The sequence below is a fragment of the Nicotiana attenuata genome, unplaced genomic scaffold (assembly GCF_001879085.1).
Source record: "Nicotiana attenuata strain UT unplaced genomic scaffold, NIATTr2, whole genome shotgun sequence".
NCBI lineage: Eukaryota > Viridiplantae > Streptophyta > Magnoliopsida > Solanales > Solanaceae > Nicotiana > Nicotiana attenuata.
Window position 1 is genome coordinate 181,564 of NW_017671984.1, and position 18,661 is coordinate 200,224.

General features: G+C 38.4%; 2 protein-coding genes across 2 annotated transcripts; both read right to left on the reverse strand.

Annotated features, from left to right (window-relative positions):
- Positions 1–613: 613 nt before the first annotated feature.
- LOC109211176 (caffeoylshikimate esterase-like) lies at positions 614–2,125 on the reverse strand. Its single transcript, XM_019374680.1, has 2 exons — positions 1,292–2,125; positions 614–1,213 (listed from the first exon to the last, which is right to left on the reverse strand). The coding sequence occupies exons 1-2, from the start codon at positions 1,928–1,930 to the stop codon at positions 845–847; spliced, it is 1,008 nt and encodes a 335-aa protein (XP_019230225.1). The 5' UTR covers positions 1,931–2,125; the 3' UTR covers positions 614–844.
- An 8,230-nt stretch (positions 2,126–10,355) lies between these two features.
- Positions 10,356–16,719, reverse strand: LOC109211175. The gene is made up of 3 exons (XM_019374679.1): positions 16,579–16,719; positions 15,289–15,573; positions 10,356–10,483 (listed from the first exon to the last, which is right to left on the reverse strand). The coding sequence occupies exons 2-3, from the start codon at positions 15,545–15,547 to the stop codon at positions 10,458–10,460; spliced, it is 285 nt and encodes a 94-aa protein (XP_019230224.1). The 5' UTR covers positions 15,548–15,573; positions 16,579–16,719; the 3' UTR covers positions 10,356–10,457.
- Between the last annotated feature and the right edge of the window lie 1,942 nt (positions 16,720–18,661).

The window sequence follows — 18,661 nt, forward strand, 5'->3', positions numbered from 1 at the left end:
TATAAGCTTTCCGGCTACGCGCCCGGACTGCGCACGCAAATCGAGGCAAGCAGAAATGAGGTTTTCAAGGCCTCGGAAGCACGGAAAAGAGAGAAATCCGGTGATGACCCCTTTGGGTCGTCACAGTATTAATGTATTATATACAAGTAACATACAGTTTTAATACAATTCTAAAACAAATTGTGATATATTTATCATACAATTCCTGCAACTTCATTTTCTTCGAGTTTCAATCTGAAATTTTAAGTAAATCCAGCCCTAAACATAACCAGTTTCCCTCAAAATTGATATATAAACTATAAGGTACATTCTCCATCATTTGCAAAAACACTCAATCCAAACAAATCACAAATTCATAAATTTCAAATATTTGTAATCAAAGTTTCGAAACCTTTTAATGGATACCGATGAAGAATCCTTTGCTGCTGCAATTTTAGGGACAATTTTTTACTATTTTCATTTACATTGTGAGAGAAGTACCTATTTTGGAAGATAAGTTGGTGAAGGATATTGAATGAGATGCTAAATTTAATCTTCTAATTTTTTTTTCTTTTTTATGATTTTGTACATAGATAATAATATATAATATAGATATAAAATGTAATTAAGTACGAACCTAAATAAAAGTGATACTAGTATAGCTACGTAAATTTCTCAACAAAAACAAAATATATTGTCCCAGCTCTAACAATTATTTGAACCTATTACCCCATGCAATAATTAATAATATCCTTGATTCCTTTACCACCCTTAAATTCAGTACGATATCACCAATAATAATCCAACCACTCTTCAACTGCAAACCTCCAACTACCTTCCTATCACAAGCCCTTCACTACTTTATCTACGCGCCGCCGTCCTCTGCCGCTTTCTTCCCGGCGGCACGCTCTGCTCTGGTTGTCAGCCACTCCAAAACATCTCCGAACACTTGTTCCACATTCTCCTCTGGTTCTCCTACCAGCTGGTGCCACATTCCCGGGTAAACATTCAGAGTTTTGTCTTCACTAGACGCTCGCCGGTAAAGGTCCTCGACGCAAGCCGGATCGCAGACGACGTCCCCGCCGCCGTGTATGATCAGAAACGGCACCTTCACTTCTTCGAATCTCCTCTGCAGATCCCCGCATACTCTCACCAGTTCACGCGCTGTCGCCGCTCGTGGTCTCCCTAGAGGCCTCCTAGGGCTTGCCACTGCCAGTTTCCTCTTCCACTCCACCTTCGTGATTCACCAAATTAAAGAAAAAGCAGTTTTAATAAAGTGAATAAAAATAGAAATATAATTCAACTCCTTTACCTTGAATGAGACTTCAGGAATAGAGCCGCGAGTGGGTACAACGCGCCATGTGGGAATGAGAAATGCTGCAATATCCAGAAGATGCTCCAATGGCCACGGCGGTTTGAACTTAGCGCTGATACCGCACATGGCCCCGTTCAAAACGAAGCCGTCAAAAGGCCTATTAAGAGCAGAATCTCCCTGCCGGAGAGTGGTGAGAAGTGCAATTGCGCCGCCGAGAGATTCAGCGTAGAGAAACGACGGGAGATACGGCGGCGCGTGGCGCTGACGGAAAGAATCGAAGAAGGAGATACAGTCATCGACGACGGGGTTAATGTCGGGTATATGAGCCACGAGGCCATCGGAGAAGCCATGGCCTTGGTGATCGATTGCACAGACGGCGAAACCGTGCTTGGCGAAGTGAACGGCGGTGAGTTGAACGAACCAGCTGGACTCGCCGGTGAATCCGTGAACAACGCAGACGACGCCGATAGGGTTAGCGGGAGGGAGTGGGGTCCACCACTGAGTGAAGAGTTTGAGACCTCGAGAATTAGTGATGAACTCGGAGCCGTGACTCACTGAGTGGTGAGAATAGAACTCGTCGGGGCTCAATGACCCGAATGGGCTCACCTCGTTCGCCTCTGCAACTGGATGCTTCATTCTTTTCGTTCCTTCAAATGGAAATCACTAAAAACCTTTATAAAGAAAATAAAACTCACTTGATACAAATGTTACGGAAATTAGATGCTTGCTTTTCCCTAAATATGAAAATAGTACATTGCATTATAATGTTTAATGTATGAGTAGTCTATCTGAAAATTCCATAATGATATATGTAATCGTGTAGTTATTATTAATTAATATTTATCACATAGTCATTTGTAAAGTATTAAATTTGGTGTCAAATTCTGTGTATCACCTTGTGGGTAAGTTTTTCCTCCCAAGCAGCTCCTTAACTGCCCCTCACTAATACATTTAATGTATTATTGTACATCAATAGGCCAATTGACAAAATAATTTTCAGCTAAAAAGATTTTAAGTGAGATTGCATGGTTGATTGGTCATCATTATTTCAAAACTTGCCAAAACTCATAAGGGAATGTTGATATAGGATGAAAAGTGCATATTTTTTACTAGTATATTTGCTTATTAATTTTTGTGTGAGTCGTGGGAGATTACGTGTTTTTTAAAGTGAAACATGCTTATTATGTTTCTTACGTGTAGGAACGAGTTTGGATGATAAATGATCAAAAGATGACAATTTGACACAAAAAGGAAGAGATGGAAAGAATTGAAAGCTCGTCCAATCTTGTGTGTGGCACAAAACGGACGTGAAAAAAGAGAAAACTGAAGGCACAAAATAGCAAAGTGAAGCGAAGGCACGGATCGCTTCGCGAACCGAAAATTTGCAAAAGCTAAGTCCGCGTCCATGGGCGTGCGACGCGTGAAGGCAGACACGGATTCCAGCTCTCTTATTGGATTGTATTGGACGGCCCTCCACCCTACCTACGTCATATAAATACACGCTAAACATGATTTTTACACAACTTTGGAGGAGGGGACACTACTTTAGGATTACACAACACCTTTGGAGGCAAGAATACACTAGGAGCAAGGAGGAAGATTCAACCACGAGTTTTTCCTTTCTTCTTCCTGTTTTCTATTGTTGGTTAAGAATTTAAATTGTACTTTCACATACTACTATGGATAGCTAATATTATTTGAGGTTTTGATGGAACCTTTTGGAGGATGAATTCTTGTTAAGTTTGAATATAATTTAGCCTTTGAATTTCTTTACTTGTTCAACTACATGCTTATTTTTGTTGATTGAATGGCCATCAATTGACAGTGCCTATTTTTTATGTATTGCTTGGGAAAAGGTACATAGTTAGATAGTTGTTGAACAACGTCACTTCTATGTATATGAGGAATCAATACGGCAGGTTTAAAGGTGGGTTTAGGAATAACAAAGCCTTGATATGGTCATAGTGAGCGGTAAGATTGTGTCAGCTAGCGTAGTTCGGGGAGAATATGTCTAGTAAATTACTGTAGTTTCTCGGAGAGAATTACGACACCTGAAGTGTCACAGTCAGTAGAGAATAATTAGCGAAATTACAGGAGACGCAGAAGGAAGGATTCCGATAATTGGGGAAATCGTAACTTTAGACCTCCTTAATCTTGTCTCCAACCCTTAGTATCTTTAGTTAGTAATTTTTACTACTTTTAATAGTTGCTAGTCAATTAGTTTAAAATAAGAATCACAATCTTTATAACTTAGGAATTGTTCGAACTTTTCTTCTTAGTGATATTGAACAGTTATAGTGAAACATTAGTGCTCTGTGGGATTCGACTCTGGAGTTTGGATTATATTTGCAGCGAGCGCTTATCCTTTTAGGACTAGAGTTGGGCGAGATCAAATATTTAAAAAAATTTATCTGGATATGTAAAATTGAAACCATAATTATCACTATTAGGAGTATTTGTACTTAATTACCTAACGTAACAAGATTTTTATACTCTAATTTTTTCCATTTTTCGCTCCCTCCAAATTAAAACAATCAATGTAGGATCTTAAAATCTTTAGTGGAATTCAATGGGGAAACTTTGACAACAAAACTGTCATGGGTAGTTTGCAATTTATCTCCTTTTTCAATCTACTCTTTTGCTTTACATTTAAGACTACTAACCTATATTGGGTGGTCATTACTTCTATCTCATATCTTGTAAGGGTAAATTCGATTTGATTATGGTTACCCTTACTCTTATAAGTTATTAGGTGAGAATTTCTCTTTTTTAAATATGTGTTAGTTATCACTAAATCATAAGCTAAACGAATTCTAAGATACTCTTTCTTTCGTTATTACTATAATCATAACCCCATGTACTTATTCAAAATCGTCGCTATTTTTATCTACGTGGCAATTTAAATCTCCCCTATAAAGATATGTTGATATGCTGGAATTCCTTGAATCAAAAAATTCATATACTCCCAACACTTAGTTTTAGCTTTTGCATCTAATCCTATTTATGGAGCATAGGCATAGATAACATGGATTGTCTCCTTCCCCATACAAACCTTACTGCAATAATATCTCTAATCTATTTTACCTCTACAACCTTATCTTTGAGTCCTGATTTTATAATAATTCTCATTATGTTCTTACTTTTATCTATTCCACAGTACTATAGTTTATAACTTGTATTACCTATCTATCTAGCCTTTTGTCATGTCCACTTAATTTCTTGAAAGCACGCGTATCAACTCTCTTCTTTTTAAGGTAGTCACTAATTCCATTAACTTTTTTGTCAAAGTTCCTATATTCCAGCTACCTATTCGCATCCGCCTCTCTTAGACTAGCTTTATAACCCTCATCCGTCCATAATGCGAAACCCTTTTGCACAATATCTACTAATGTGCAAAACTCCTTACCTTCTTTAAAAAAAAAAAGGTTACCCCATTGTTTGATATCTGTCAATCTCATACATACTAGTAATTGATTATTTAGCCTGACTGATATAACCCAGGATAAGTTATATATATTAGTATATATTTGCCGAATGGTATATATTTTATTAAAAAATAGTTGCCACTTCTTAAAGATCCAATTCTCTCGTTAAAGCAGATAACAAGTGTCCTATTTGGTATCTTAGAAAAAATCCCGAATAGTATCCCCAAACTCCATAATTTTGCTAAAAGCTTCACAATTGGACTTTTTTCAAAGTTACTAAATTACCAAATATAGGAGTATCATTCAAGACAAGTAACTCTTTTTTTCTTCGTTCAATTTAATTCGCTTTCCCTTTCGAGCCCCTCAAAATTGTTTAACTGGATCGAGAGATATTTTTTTATTATTTTTTGGTACATTCGCAAGATATTTAATGACGATACACATTTCACTTTAATGAAATATAGAATAGAGAAGCAGAAGTGTAGTAGTGCTAACTGTGATTAGCTGGACTAACTGTGATTAGCTGGTGTTATTAGTTGTTAGTTAAAATCAGTTTAGAGTTAGTTAAAAGTGTCATGTGATGTGCACGTGTGTGAGGTGAGAGTGGTCTGTATATAAGCTGTGTATCAGCCTTCAATTGAGATGAATGAAACAGTTATCTTCTTCCCTTTCTACTCAATTTCTCTCTCTAAAATCCCTAATCACTCACATTGCATGGCTCAATTCGACATGGTATTAGAGCGGGTGAATTGAGGATAACTCATGCGTTGAAGTAGATCGAGATCTGCAGAAGAACACAAAGCATAATTTGTGTGGTTTCCCAGATTATTGCAGAGGATCGTAAAGCTCGATTTTCTGACAAAAAATGGGAGAAAATGAAAGCTCGATTTGCAGAAATGAAGTTACTTCTCTAGATCACAATCATCCGCTATATCTTCAACCTGGAGATTCGCCTGGGATTGTGCTAATACAGCCGAAGCTCACAGGACCAAACAATTACGCTTTGTGGAGTAGAGCCATGAAATTAGCTCTTCGAGGCAAAGGAAAGCTAGGTTTTGTGGACGGAACCTGTGTTAAAAGCATGTACAAGGGTGCATTAGCGGAGCAATGGGAGAAATGCAACGCTATTGTTCTGTCATGGATAGGAAGCACTGTTGCGGAGGAATTGATGGCCAGTATTGTATATGCATCTAATGCTAAGAAGGTATGGAGTGAATTTGAAGAGAGGTTTGATAGATCGAATTTAACTAGGATATTTCACTTGTGGACTGAAATTGCCACTTTGAGGCAAGGAACTGAGTCTGTTACTTCATATTACTCTAAAATGAAGGATTGTTGGGACGAGTTAGATGTCTTAGCCCCACTTCCTTCCTGTGATTGTGAAGAATCCCTGCCTTATGTAGTTCATTTGAAATCACAGAGATTGTTGCAGTTCCTTATGGGACTTAATGAATCCTACAGTAATCTAAGAAGTAATCTACTAGCAAGGAGACCTGTAGTGTCTGTAAATGAAGCCTATGCGACTGTTTCTCAGGAAGAGAGTCAAAGATTGTTAGGTGTAGTAGATGTTAACAAGGAGCCATTGACAATGTTGGCAGGAAGAACTTATCAAGGTCCTAAACCTAAAAGGCTTGGAGTTGGCATAATATGTGAGCATTGTGGTTATAAGGGACATTTGAAGGAAAACTGTTACAAAATTGTTAGTTACCACAGGATTTTAAAAGCAAAAAGAAAGGATCACAAACTAGTGGATTCAGACCTTATGCTAATTCCACAGTAGCAGGAGAAAGCATGAAGTCACCGGAAACACAAGGTCACTTCTTCACTGAACAACAATACAAGCAGATAATGAACATGCTGAACAAACCAACAACCAGTGATGATGCAGATAACATAACAAGTAACATGGCAGGTATGACCTCACTGCTATTCAAAGACTTTGATTGTGAATGGATAATAGATAAAGGGGCATCTCACCACATTACACCATACAAGGAGTTACTAATCACCTTTAGAACCTTAAAAAATCAAAATAACAATAGAGTACAGGTTCCCACATGTGGTAGAGTAGAAATCACAAATATAGGAGATGCAGTGATTTTCGGAAGCTACAAGCTTGAGAATGTGCTTCATGTGCCAGATTTCAAGTTTAATCTACTTTCAGTGTCCAAGATAACCAAACAGCTTTGTTGTGTGGCTTTGTTCTTTCCTGATTTTTGTGTATTCCAGGGGCTCTTCAATGGGAAGGTTCTGGGGATTGGTAAAGAAAAGGAAGGATTATACATACTACAAGAAAGAATAAAACCTGCAATTGGAGCAGCAGTGCATAAGGATGATAATTGTGGAAAGCTATGGCATTGGAGACTTGGACATCCTTCTATTGGAGCAATGCAACATATTGCAGATGTCAAAAATAAACTAGATATTGAACAGTTAAGCTGCTGTGAGATTTGCCCTTTGGCAAAGCAAAGTAGACTAAAGTTTCCTGTTAGTAATAATAGTTCAAATTGTGTTTTTCAACTGTTGCATCTAGATGTATGGGGACCTTACAAGAAACCTACATATGACAAAAGACACTATTTTGTTACCATAGTAGATGATTACAATAGACATACTTGGATTTGCCTGATCCAATCTAAATGTGAAGTGATTGTAGTGTTGAAAAACTTCCTTGCCTTAATAAAGAATCAGTTTGATAAAACTGTTAAGATTCTTAGATCAGATAATGGTAGTGAGTTCTTTAACTCAAAGTGTGATGAACTTTTGTCTTCCTATGGTATAATTCATCAAAGCAGCTGTCCATACATTCCACAACAAAATGGAGTTGTGGAGAGAAAGCACAGACACATTCTAGAGGTGGCTAGAGCCTTGGCAGAGTTCAGTACCTATAAAGTTCTGGGGAGATTGTGTGAGGACTGCTGTATATTTGATCAATCGACTGCCATCCAAAGTGCTGCAAGGAAAAACACCATTTGAGCTGCTATATGGCAAGTTGCCTCAACTATCTCATCTGAAGGTTTTTGGATGTCTCTGCTATGCTAGCAGGTTGCCTAGAGGTGATAAGTTCACTTCAAGGGCCAGGAAGACAATCTTTGTGTGCTATTCAAAAACACAAAAAGGTTACAAATTGTATGATCTTGAAGACCATCAAGTGTTCATTAGCAGGGATGTTCAATTCAAGGAATCTATATTTCCTTTTAAAACTGAAGCTGTAGAAAAATTTAAGTAACTTTTCCTTGTTCAATAACATTACAACTGCAGGAATTATTCAGCCACATGCAGGAGAGGCATATGATCAATGTCAACATAGTGCAGAATCCCAACTTGAACCTACAGATATTGTCACTGCAGAAGACATATCATCAGTCCCTGAAGCAACATTGGACACTAATATTGGAGTAGATCCCCAGCAAGATCTGGAAATCCCCACACCTCTTGGACCAGATCAAGCTGAACTACAACCAGCGGAATCAGCACCTACAGCAGTCCAACAACATGAAGAAGGTGGGAATGCCCATGGCAGGCCAAGCAGAACAACTAGACCACCAATTTGGCTCAGTGACTATATCACTACTGGGAAGTCAAAAGCCCACTGCTCTTATCCTATATCCAACCATGTCAGCTACACTCATCTTCATCCCAATTATCAAGCTTACTTGGGATCTTTCTCTACATCAACTGAGCCTAAGTCATTCAAAGAAGCTTCTCAAGATCCCAACTGGATTTTGGCTATGCAACAAAAAATTAATGCACTGGAAGGGAACAAAACTTGGGAGTTAGTTTCATTGCCCAAGGGACGGCAAACTATAGGTTCAAAGTGGATATACAAGATTAAATACAAAGCCAATGGTGAGATTGACAAATACAAGGCACGACTAGTAACTAAGGGGTATACACAAAGAGAGGGTCTAGACTATCATGAAACCTTCTCTCCTGTTGCAAAGATGGTCACTGTTCGAACAGTCATCAGTGTGGCAGCCTCAAAGAATTGGTGCCTATATCAAATGGATGTCAACAATGCATTTCTTCAAGGGGATTTATATGAAGAAGTCTATATGGATTTGCCACAAGGATTTCACAGGCAGGGGGAGTATAGGGTATGTAAGCTCTTGAAATCCTTATATGGTCTCAAACAAGCTTCGAGGCAATGGAATATCAAGCTCACCTCTGTTTTGATGGAAGCAGGATACTGTCAAAGTCCACATGATCACTCACTGTTCACTAGAAGGAAAGGAGACAATATAGTGATCATTCTAATCTATGTTGATGATCTTCTTATTACTGGGAACAACATACACCTCATTGAAGAAGCAAAACAATCTCTCCACAACAATTTCTAAGTTAAAGATCTTGGAGAACTCAAGTATTTCCTAGGGATTGAAGTGTTGAGGTCAAAACAGGGCATACTTCTCAATCAGAGAAAGTATGCTTTAGAACTGATCTCAGATGTGGGGCTAAGTGGTGCAAAACCAGCTTCCACACCAATTGAAGCAAGCACTAGACTCACGACTGTCGAATTAGACAGATTGGCTGGAGTAGCTAATGACCCTATACTTGAAGAGGTGGCAGGTTATCAAAAATTGGTGGGTAAGTTGATTTATCTTACTATCACACGCCCAAATATCTGCTTCCCTGTCCAGGTCCTTAGCCAATTTATGCAGCAGCCCAAGAAATCACATTGGGAAGCAACTTTAAGGGTGGTGAGATATATTAAAAGTAGCCCAGGTTTGGGAATTTTTCTCAGCCATAAGCCAGCCACTCAATTGACTGCTTATTGTGACTCTTGTTGGGCAGCATGCCCCAATACCAGGCGATCAGTCACAGGGTATGTGATTAAACTAGGTGATTCTTTGGTCTCATGGAAAACAAAGAAGCAATCCACAGTCAGTAGAAGTTCAGCTGAAGCTGAATATAGAAGTATGGCAGCAAGTGTGGCAGAGATTGTATGGTTGGTTGGATTACTACAAGACATAGGTGTGATAGTTTCCAAACCAATTCAACTTCACTGTGATAGCAAAGCAGCCGTCCAGATTGCTGCAAATCCCACTTTCCATGAGCGCACCAAACATATAGATATTGATTGTCACTTTGTTCGGGAAAAGATAAAGGAAGGACTTATTGAGACCAACTACATTGCCACACAGTCTCAACTTGCAGACCTTCTTACAAAAGGTATGGGAGTTAGCCAACACCATCTTCTTCTATCCAAGCTAGTGCTCGATGTCTTTCACCCTCCTGCTTGAGGGGGAGTAATGAAATATAGAATAGAGAAGCAGAAGTGGAGTAGTGCTAACTGTGATTAGCTGGACTAACTGTGATTAGCTGGTGTTATTAGTTGTTAGTTAAAATCAGTTTAGAGTTAGTTAAAAGTATATAAGCTGTGTATCAGCCTTCAATTGAGATGAATGAAACAGTTATCTTCTTCCCTTTCTACTCAATTTCTCTCTCTAAAATACCTAATCACTCACATTGCATGGCTCAATTCGACACACTTTGAGCCCCTCAAGAATATTTAATTTAATTAATATCAAAAGATAGCTTGTAACGATGGCAAAATAGGTGCCAGTTATTGAGATCTAACATTAAAGATGAAACTTAAACTATGATTCTAAAAGATCTAACATCGGAACAGTTGCGAAGCTTTAATTGCAGTTGACCATTTTCATTAAACTCCAATCTTTTCTTTACATCTTCTAATTCCATAATGTACTCTCTTTCTCCCAATAGCTGTCCTGTCTTTAGTCTTCTTCATCAGCAATACAGGCTGTAAGAGAGACGCAATTATCAGATGTAACTAAGACTGGTAAATAGTTCTTTTTTAAGATTAGACACAAATGAAAACAAAGAATTGCTACTACAAGAGGCAGAAAACCGGTAACTGATTTACAATTCAGGATACAACTTAGCTCATATAAATGTAGTAGTAATAGTTATAAACGTTTACAGAATAAAGTAAACACTCAGAAAATTTCATAATAGCCTGCCTGCCGTTCTCTAGAAGTTCCTCTGATAAAATCGTATATCTTGATTCTTGAACAAGATATTTAGGTTTTCTAGCACCAGATGCTAGTATAATAAAAAAGCTAAAAGCAGGGATTCCATCCAATTAAGAGGAAATTATCTCAACCAGCCAACAACGAAACAAGTATACTTTCTTTATACTGGATAGTGAACTTGGATTGTCACCTTATGTTTGTACACTTTAAGAACGTTCAAAATTGCTTTGCTGCTAAAACTTAAAATAGAAGTAATTACTTTTAGCAAGCGTGATTGTAAGGTAAAAGAGAATTTCTCAAGAAAAGCCCAGAGAAGACACTGACTGTTGCAGTAGCTTCCTTCAATAATTTCCCCTCCCACTACCATGTATCATTAGCAACTGCCTCTAATGTTGGATACCCACTAATCCTGCCATCTCCTCCACTCTCCACCTCTTCTAAACATCTCATTACCACATTTCTCTCTTCTCATATTCTTCCTGGACCTAATTTGACCCACTTGCACAGTTCGCATGTGGTCCACACCACTCCCTTATCACATGAACCACCCGAAAGCCTACTACAAAAACTAGTGATGTTCTCGTCAGACCTGGCACAGTCTAGTCATCATTGGACATCAGCTAGAGCTACCCCCGTAAACTTTCCAACACCACCTTAAAAATCCCAGATGTAAAGGCCTACTACCCATGAAAACACAAATTACCAATAGAACTAGACCTGTAACCTCATATCTGCATATCTTCCTCCTTCAAACACCACTCTTTTAAAAAAAAGTGAACTTGCTATTCTATGCACGTATCTGCACTCTCCTTTCACAGATTCCTTACATCATCAATTATCAATGTCGCCAAAACAAGTGCAAATCTATCAATTAGTTCCTGCCTCACACTATCACTTACGATCTCAAGTCAACCAGCAAGTGCCCCATTATAGAGCACAACGAAGAATCACGTCCACACCATATCAAAGTATCTGAAAATATGAAGTTGGAATACAAACTTTATCACCTTAACAGCATGATCATTGCTGGAGCTCCACTATGTGTGTGCTATAAGTTCTAGCAAAAACTACTATGATTCGTGCCTTCTTAAAAAATGTCCATCCATGTAATATATATTTATTCTAATTTGACAAATTGCAGTATTCAATTCTATTATGTTTCAAAAATAGTCCTTGCTCAACGTGTATTAAGAACTTTGGTTTTCCGGGAAAGAACTTACTATTGTAGCTCTATGGTTTCAGCTCAATGAGAAATGAGCTTATAAAATATGAGACATGTGACCTTAGTTAGACAGTGCATGGTGGTAATTCATCTACTTCATCGTGCTGTTGAAAGGTCAGACAACAAGATTCATCAGCAGCTTTTCATATCAAGAATTATCACTTGTCATACAAAAGCTGCAGCTTTTGCTACTTTAAAGTCACTATGCGTAGTTATATGATCATAACTTACAAAAAAAACAACAACAACAATGAACCCAGTGTATTCCCATAAATGGGGTCTGGAGAGGTAGTGTATACGCAGACCTTACCCCTACCTCATAAAGATAGGGAGGCTATTTCCGATAGACCCTCGGCTCAAGGCACAACGGAGATAAGCAAACAAGTAGCAAACAATAGTAACAAAAATACATTAAGGTAACGTGCATGAATGACACAACATGTAATAGTAAAGAATCATGAATAAGATAATACAAAATTAGTCGTCGTACTACTGGTAACCCTAGGATGAACACACTACTAACTGTCAACCTTCAACCTTAATCCTCGACCTCCACGTCTTTCTATCGTGGGTCATATCCTCGGTAAGCTGGAGCAATGACATGTCCTACCTAACTACCACTCCCCAATACTTCTTAGGCCTGCCCCTACCCTTCCTCAAACCCGCAATGGACAACCTCTCACACCTCCTGACCGGAGCATCTATGTCTCTCCTCTTCACATGCCCGAACCATCTCAGCCTCGACTCCCGCAACTTGTCCTCCACAGATGCCATTCCTACCTTGTCCCTAATAACTTCATTCATGATCCTGTCCTTCCTGGTATGACCATACATCCATCTCAGCATCCTCATCTCAGCTAGTTTCATCTTCTGGACATGGGACTTCTTGACGGGCCAACACTCAACCCCATACCACATAGCTGATCTAACCACCACTCTGTAGAATTTGCCCTTAAGTCCAGGTGGCACACTCTTATCACACAAAACCCCCGAGGCAAGCCTCCACCTTGTCCGCCCGCTCCAATATGATGGTAACATCCTCGTCAATCTCCCCGTTGCCTTGAAGAATCGACCCAAGATACTTGAAACTATCTCTTTTGGGGACGACTTGAGTACCAATCTTTACTTCCACTCCTTCTTCGTGCATCCCATCACCGAACTTGCACTCCAAGTACTCAGTTTTTGACCTACTCAACTTAAAACCCTTAGACTCCAGCGTCTCTCTCCAAACTTCCAACCTAGCGTTAACTCCCTCACGCGTCTCATCAATCAGGACTATGTCGTCAGCGAATAGCATACACCATGGCACCTCTTCTTGTATGTGTCGTGTCAGCACCTCTAACGCTAAGGCAAACAAAAATGGGCTAAGAGCCGATCCCTGATGTAACCCCATCTCCACTGGAAAATGATCTGAGTCCCCTCCCGCAGTCCTCACCCGAGTCTTCGCTCCCTCGTACTTGTCCTTAATCACCCTAATATATGCCACTGGGACACCGCTAGCCTCCATACATCTCCATAGGAGCTCTCTCAGGATTTTATCATAAGCCTTCTCCAGCTTTATGAATACCACATGCAAGTTCTTCTTCTTTTCCCTATATTGATCCACCAATCTCCTCACAAGGTGAATGGCTTATGTAGTAGACCTTCCTGGCATAAACCCGAACTGGTTCTCGGAAATAGTACCACTACGTCGCACCCTCCTCTCCACCACCCTCTCCCAAATTTTCATAGTATGACTCAGCAACTTGATACCCTATAGTTGTTGCAGTCCTGAATATCACATTTGTTCTTGTACAACGGGACAGAAATAACACCATACTATAAAAATATGAACAACTAATACTAATTTTCTAATTACATGAGTATTAATTTATACGATTCGGAGCCAGGATTCAACGTTTATGGGTTCAGAACTTGCCACCGAACACATAACTCGTCTTAGTTTCCAGGTTTGCAATTAAAAAGTTATACGTATTTAATGGATTTCCTAATACAAATGTATGAAATAAGCAAAAGCTAATGGATTTATCCGACCCGTAGCTAATACTCTAGCTTCACCCTAGTTATAAGTGGCACTCATGCCATATAGAGCAAATCTCAAGTTAAAGCAATGTCTAGAAGCATGAGTGCACCCTATTCTTTGGCAACCAACTACATGTAAATGCAAACGAATATACATGATTTATTTTTCTTTCGTGCATGTATTACCAAGCGTATGAATAACACTTGTAAAGGTGGAGCAGCAGACAATTATACATGGGGATTTCTAGTCCAGGCTGTGCTCTTCCATTGGATAAAGGAGGTATTTTACCACATCACAACTGAAAGCTTATATTTTTGAAGCAAGTGAGGCCTTTGTAAAGTGTGCAAAACCAGTAAATGTATGCTTAACACTGAAAGTGGAGAAGATTTATAGATTTCAACTTCAGTAAGAGAAAATGAAGGATGGCCATAACCTTTGATAACCAATACTAGTATCTTTTGACAAAGTTGAGTAGGATTTACTTTTCCAGGTATTTTAGGAGCTCTATTGCACAAAAGTGACTGGGCTATACTTCCCTGGTTTTTAAGTACATGCTCCTCAACCGGAAATTTTGAAGTAGCATTTTAATCACTTAACTCGCTTGCAGCATCCACATGCTCCCAGACTAGGCAAGATTTGTAGCTGCTTTAGAGGAACCAGCACAACTAACTAAGTGCAAGTAATCTTCCATGAATATGCTTATGGGAACGGAACCCCATACTATAATGTTGCAATGAGGCTGGAAATGGGAAATTATCTGGGAAATAAGGCGGAGAGGAAGTGGTGTGGGAATGATCTCTTGCCATTTCATTGCACAAGCTCCCTAAGTAAGTGCCTTCTCAAAAACAAAACAAAAAAAGGTTTACCCCTTAAATCTAACTTTTGCTTTTTATCTGTTTAATTGTTGTTGGTCTAATATACAAGCTCAATCTATGAGCAATTTCATGCCTAATTTAGTTTACCAGCACATCCAGTAACTCCTCAAATCACATTTTTTGCTTTCTCATCATGGTTTGACCTTGCTCACAGGTAGTATAGCTAGTGGACTACGAACTCAACAATGAGTAATTCAAAAATGTTAAAAAGGCATCTCTATTTAGCTCTGAACTGAATCCCTAATAGAGAAATTGTCAAGCAAACTCAACTTGGGAAGTGAATACCGTGAAATAGAAAAAGTCAATGGAAGACAGTATCAACAAAAAGTAAAGAACCTTATTGTGAGCCAAAGATTCAATTTCTAACTAAAAGAAAGCAAAAAAAAACCCTCATATAAATCACCAAAAATAAAATCTATGAAATTCACGGTAAAACCCAGAAGCAAGAAGTACCTCCACAGCAGAAACAGCAGTAACAACAAGAAAGGATCATGAGTAAGTCCCTACAAATCACAACCAATTTCCCTCCTCCTCCACCGCTGGTATTAGAACTGCTTGGTTCATCATCCAGAAGCTTCTGATCATTATTTCCACAGTTCTGGGACTTGTTACGTTTCTTCTGACTGTCCATTCTGTGAAGATTCCATTCTAGATTCTTCAAGTAACCCAATTTGAATGAGTCCCTTAATCTCATTGATGGCCATAGATGCATCTCTCTCACTTTGGTGTGAACACTTTCTAAGAATCAAAAAATGATTTTCTTCAATGGAATACTATTTTCAGTATAAATAATAAAAGGTTGGTGTGTGGATTGTGTGTACAAATATTAAATCACTACGTGTGACATGTGATTTGGTATGTATATAATACTCATCTCTTATTGCCTTCCCGGAGCCCATCATTTCAACAACCAATTGCAGCTACTCTTCAAACTTTACTTACCTAATTTATCTTTTGAAAAACTTTTAAATTTGAAACTAAAAAGTAAAAGGTGAAAAGAAAAAAAAGGTTATTAATTATAGGCGTAAGGATCACAAGAAATTATAGACCTCAAATTCAAAACTTAATTTAAAGGTGAAGGGATATTACACATAAAACTCACATAAAATTTATTTGGTCATTGACGAAATGCTCATAAAATATGATTCTTGCTAGAAATGTACTATAAAGCAAATTGAATTTTTTTTTTTTTGGGTTGGGGGTGGGGGGGGGGGGGGGGGAGTACTTCTTTACTTTAGTTCGCTGTAATGATAATACCTATTGCAATTCTAAACTAATTGAGGTTTGACTATGCTTATTTCATTTCAATATCGGTAAAATAGTCTTCCTTCAGGTACCTTCAATTGATTTTGGATATTAAATTGGTAAGTTTGAGAGCGATAGTAATGCAAAAATTTGTCAGCTTGTATTGAATTCATTTCAGACAAATATTAATTTCTTATGTTCGTGAAAGAAATGCAATTGTGAGTTGTGATACACGAGAGTTGTGTAAACATAAAGTTCAAACTAATGGAGTATTAAAATATCTGAGCTCTTTTGATCAATACTTTATTATCGAAAAGGCAATAGTATTTTCAAAATGGTACTAACAGTGTATTATACAACAAAAACAACGTCATGAAATGATCACATGAGTGTAAAAATCATTTATTGAAGATCGAAATGTTCAGATGTAACAGATTTTTCACAGATTGAAAATGGAAGGTATAATAAGGTGATCATAAAAATTGAAGGAATTTGTACCTCTGAAGTCTGAACTTTGCAATGGATGATGAAGATGCAAATAGCGAAATAATGAATTTGTAATCAACGTAATTTACAACTCGATCTGCGTCAATAGGGTTTTAATCTCATTTATGATCCTTCTGTTTATCTTTTTCTCCCCACTGTAAAGTGGTTTTGCTCTTCAACTCTCTTTTTCTTTCATTTCCAAACGTTATTTATATAGATTTGTGACACTTGTCCTCAGTAAATATTAGAGTCTCAGATTTATTAACTAAAAATAGCCTTAACGATGGTTAATAAGGTAATTATACCTATTATTCCGGGGCGGGGGGGGGGGGGGGGGGAATACCTTATAAGTTATGTAATAAATATTTATCTCCAAAAATATTACTGGTCTACTAAAGTATTTGCATGAAAAATACAAAAACATTTTGGCTATTGACAAGTGCATACAATAACAATAATAAACCCAGTGAAATCACATATGGGGTTTGAGGATAATAGTGCATACACAGACTTTATCCCTATCTCGAGAAGATTGACAGTGTTGGGTTTAAGCTTACAAATTATAATAGCTTAAAATAGAGTGAATAGGAAATGGAGGGAAAAATAAAAAATTTTGAACTTTTCTATTTGGCAAATGGACATTGTCCCATATTGGAGAGGAAAAGAATTTTGATGGGTATATATACAATTGCACTTCTTCTAGCTCTTCAAGAGTTGAGAAGAAGTCAAGCCTCACGCCGTCGTTGTTGCTCGGCTCGGCTTCGATCAATTGATTGATTGATATTTTGGATCAAATTTTTTGCTAATATTAAAATTAATGTAATGTTATATTCAAAAAAGGGCCAAATATATCCGTTTACTATCGAAAATTATTTTAAACTTACCCTTCGTTATACTATTTGGCCATTTTAGACCCAACCGTAATACTATGAGTCACATTTATCCTTATTTTTTACGGAGGTCCACGTGTGTCACGACCCAAACCCGCACTAGTCGTGATGGCGCCTCTCGTGAAGACAAGGCCAGCCAACTAACCCAATTCGTCTCTTTCAAAATAATTTAACATAAATGAATAGCAAAACACGACTTAATGACATTAAGTAACGATATTTACAACCCAACACAGCCCGTCCAGGGTGTCACAAGTCACGAGCATCTAGAATGATTTTGGTACAACTACAAAGCTTGTAATACATAAAAATAAATCTGGAATAAAAAGGAAGAAATCCGGTGCCGCGAACGCTGGCGGTCACCTTGCTCAACTACGATAGTAAATCCTCATCCAGCTCAAACCCGCTACCGGGTAAACCAATACCTGTATTTGCACGCGAGGTGCAGGGAGTAAAGTGAGTACTCCAACTCAGTGAGTAATAAAGGTAAATAATAACTGAGCAGCAAGAAACCACGTAAGCAAGCCATCATGCTATATAGAACAGTGTAACCCTTTGAGAAAACAGTGAAACCGTGAAATCTTTAGAAATATCTGGGCTAAGTTTAAAACCATTTTGAAAATATCTTTTACCAGCAGTTAAGAAAATGAATGCGAAATAGATAGTGCAAGTCAGCACAAAAGTCAGCCCCTCGGGCGCAGCACTCCATTAACGAATAACACCAGGGTATCAGGTAAGCAATGCAGAAATAGCATGGAAGTCAATGAAATGAGAGTGCTGAAATGTTATGACAGATAATACAAATAGGAACAAATGCATGAGTGCAATGCAATGCATATGCCGGTACAGTCAGGTACCCACTGCGGCTTGCAGCCCGAGCCATCCATATATTTAACGTCGACGGCGCTCACTGGGGGTGTGTACAGACTCCGGAGGGGCTCATACAACCCAAGCGCAAATAATCAAGCCATCTCGTGGCACCAACCAGGCCCTCGGCCTCAATATCAATACAATACCGCTGCGGCGCTCAGCCCGAGCCATCCATATTTCCAAAAATCACTATAGCACTGCTGCGGCGCGCAGCCCGATCCATGCTCAGTCCAGAAATGCACATAAGCCACTTGGGCAATATTAAAATAATAGTTCTCAGCTCAAAACGTCAAAAATATTGTTTAAGTTTTCAAATCTCAGAAAAATGGCTGAGT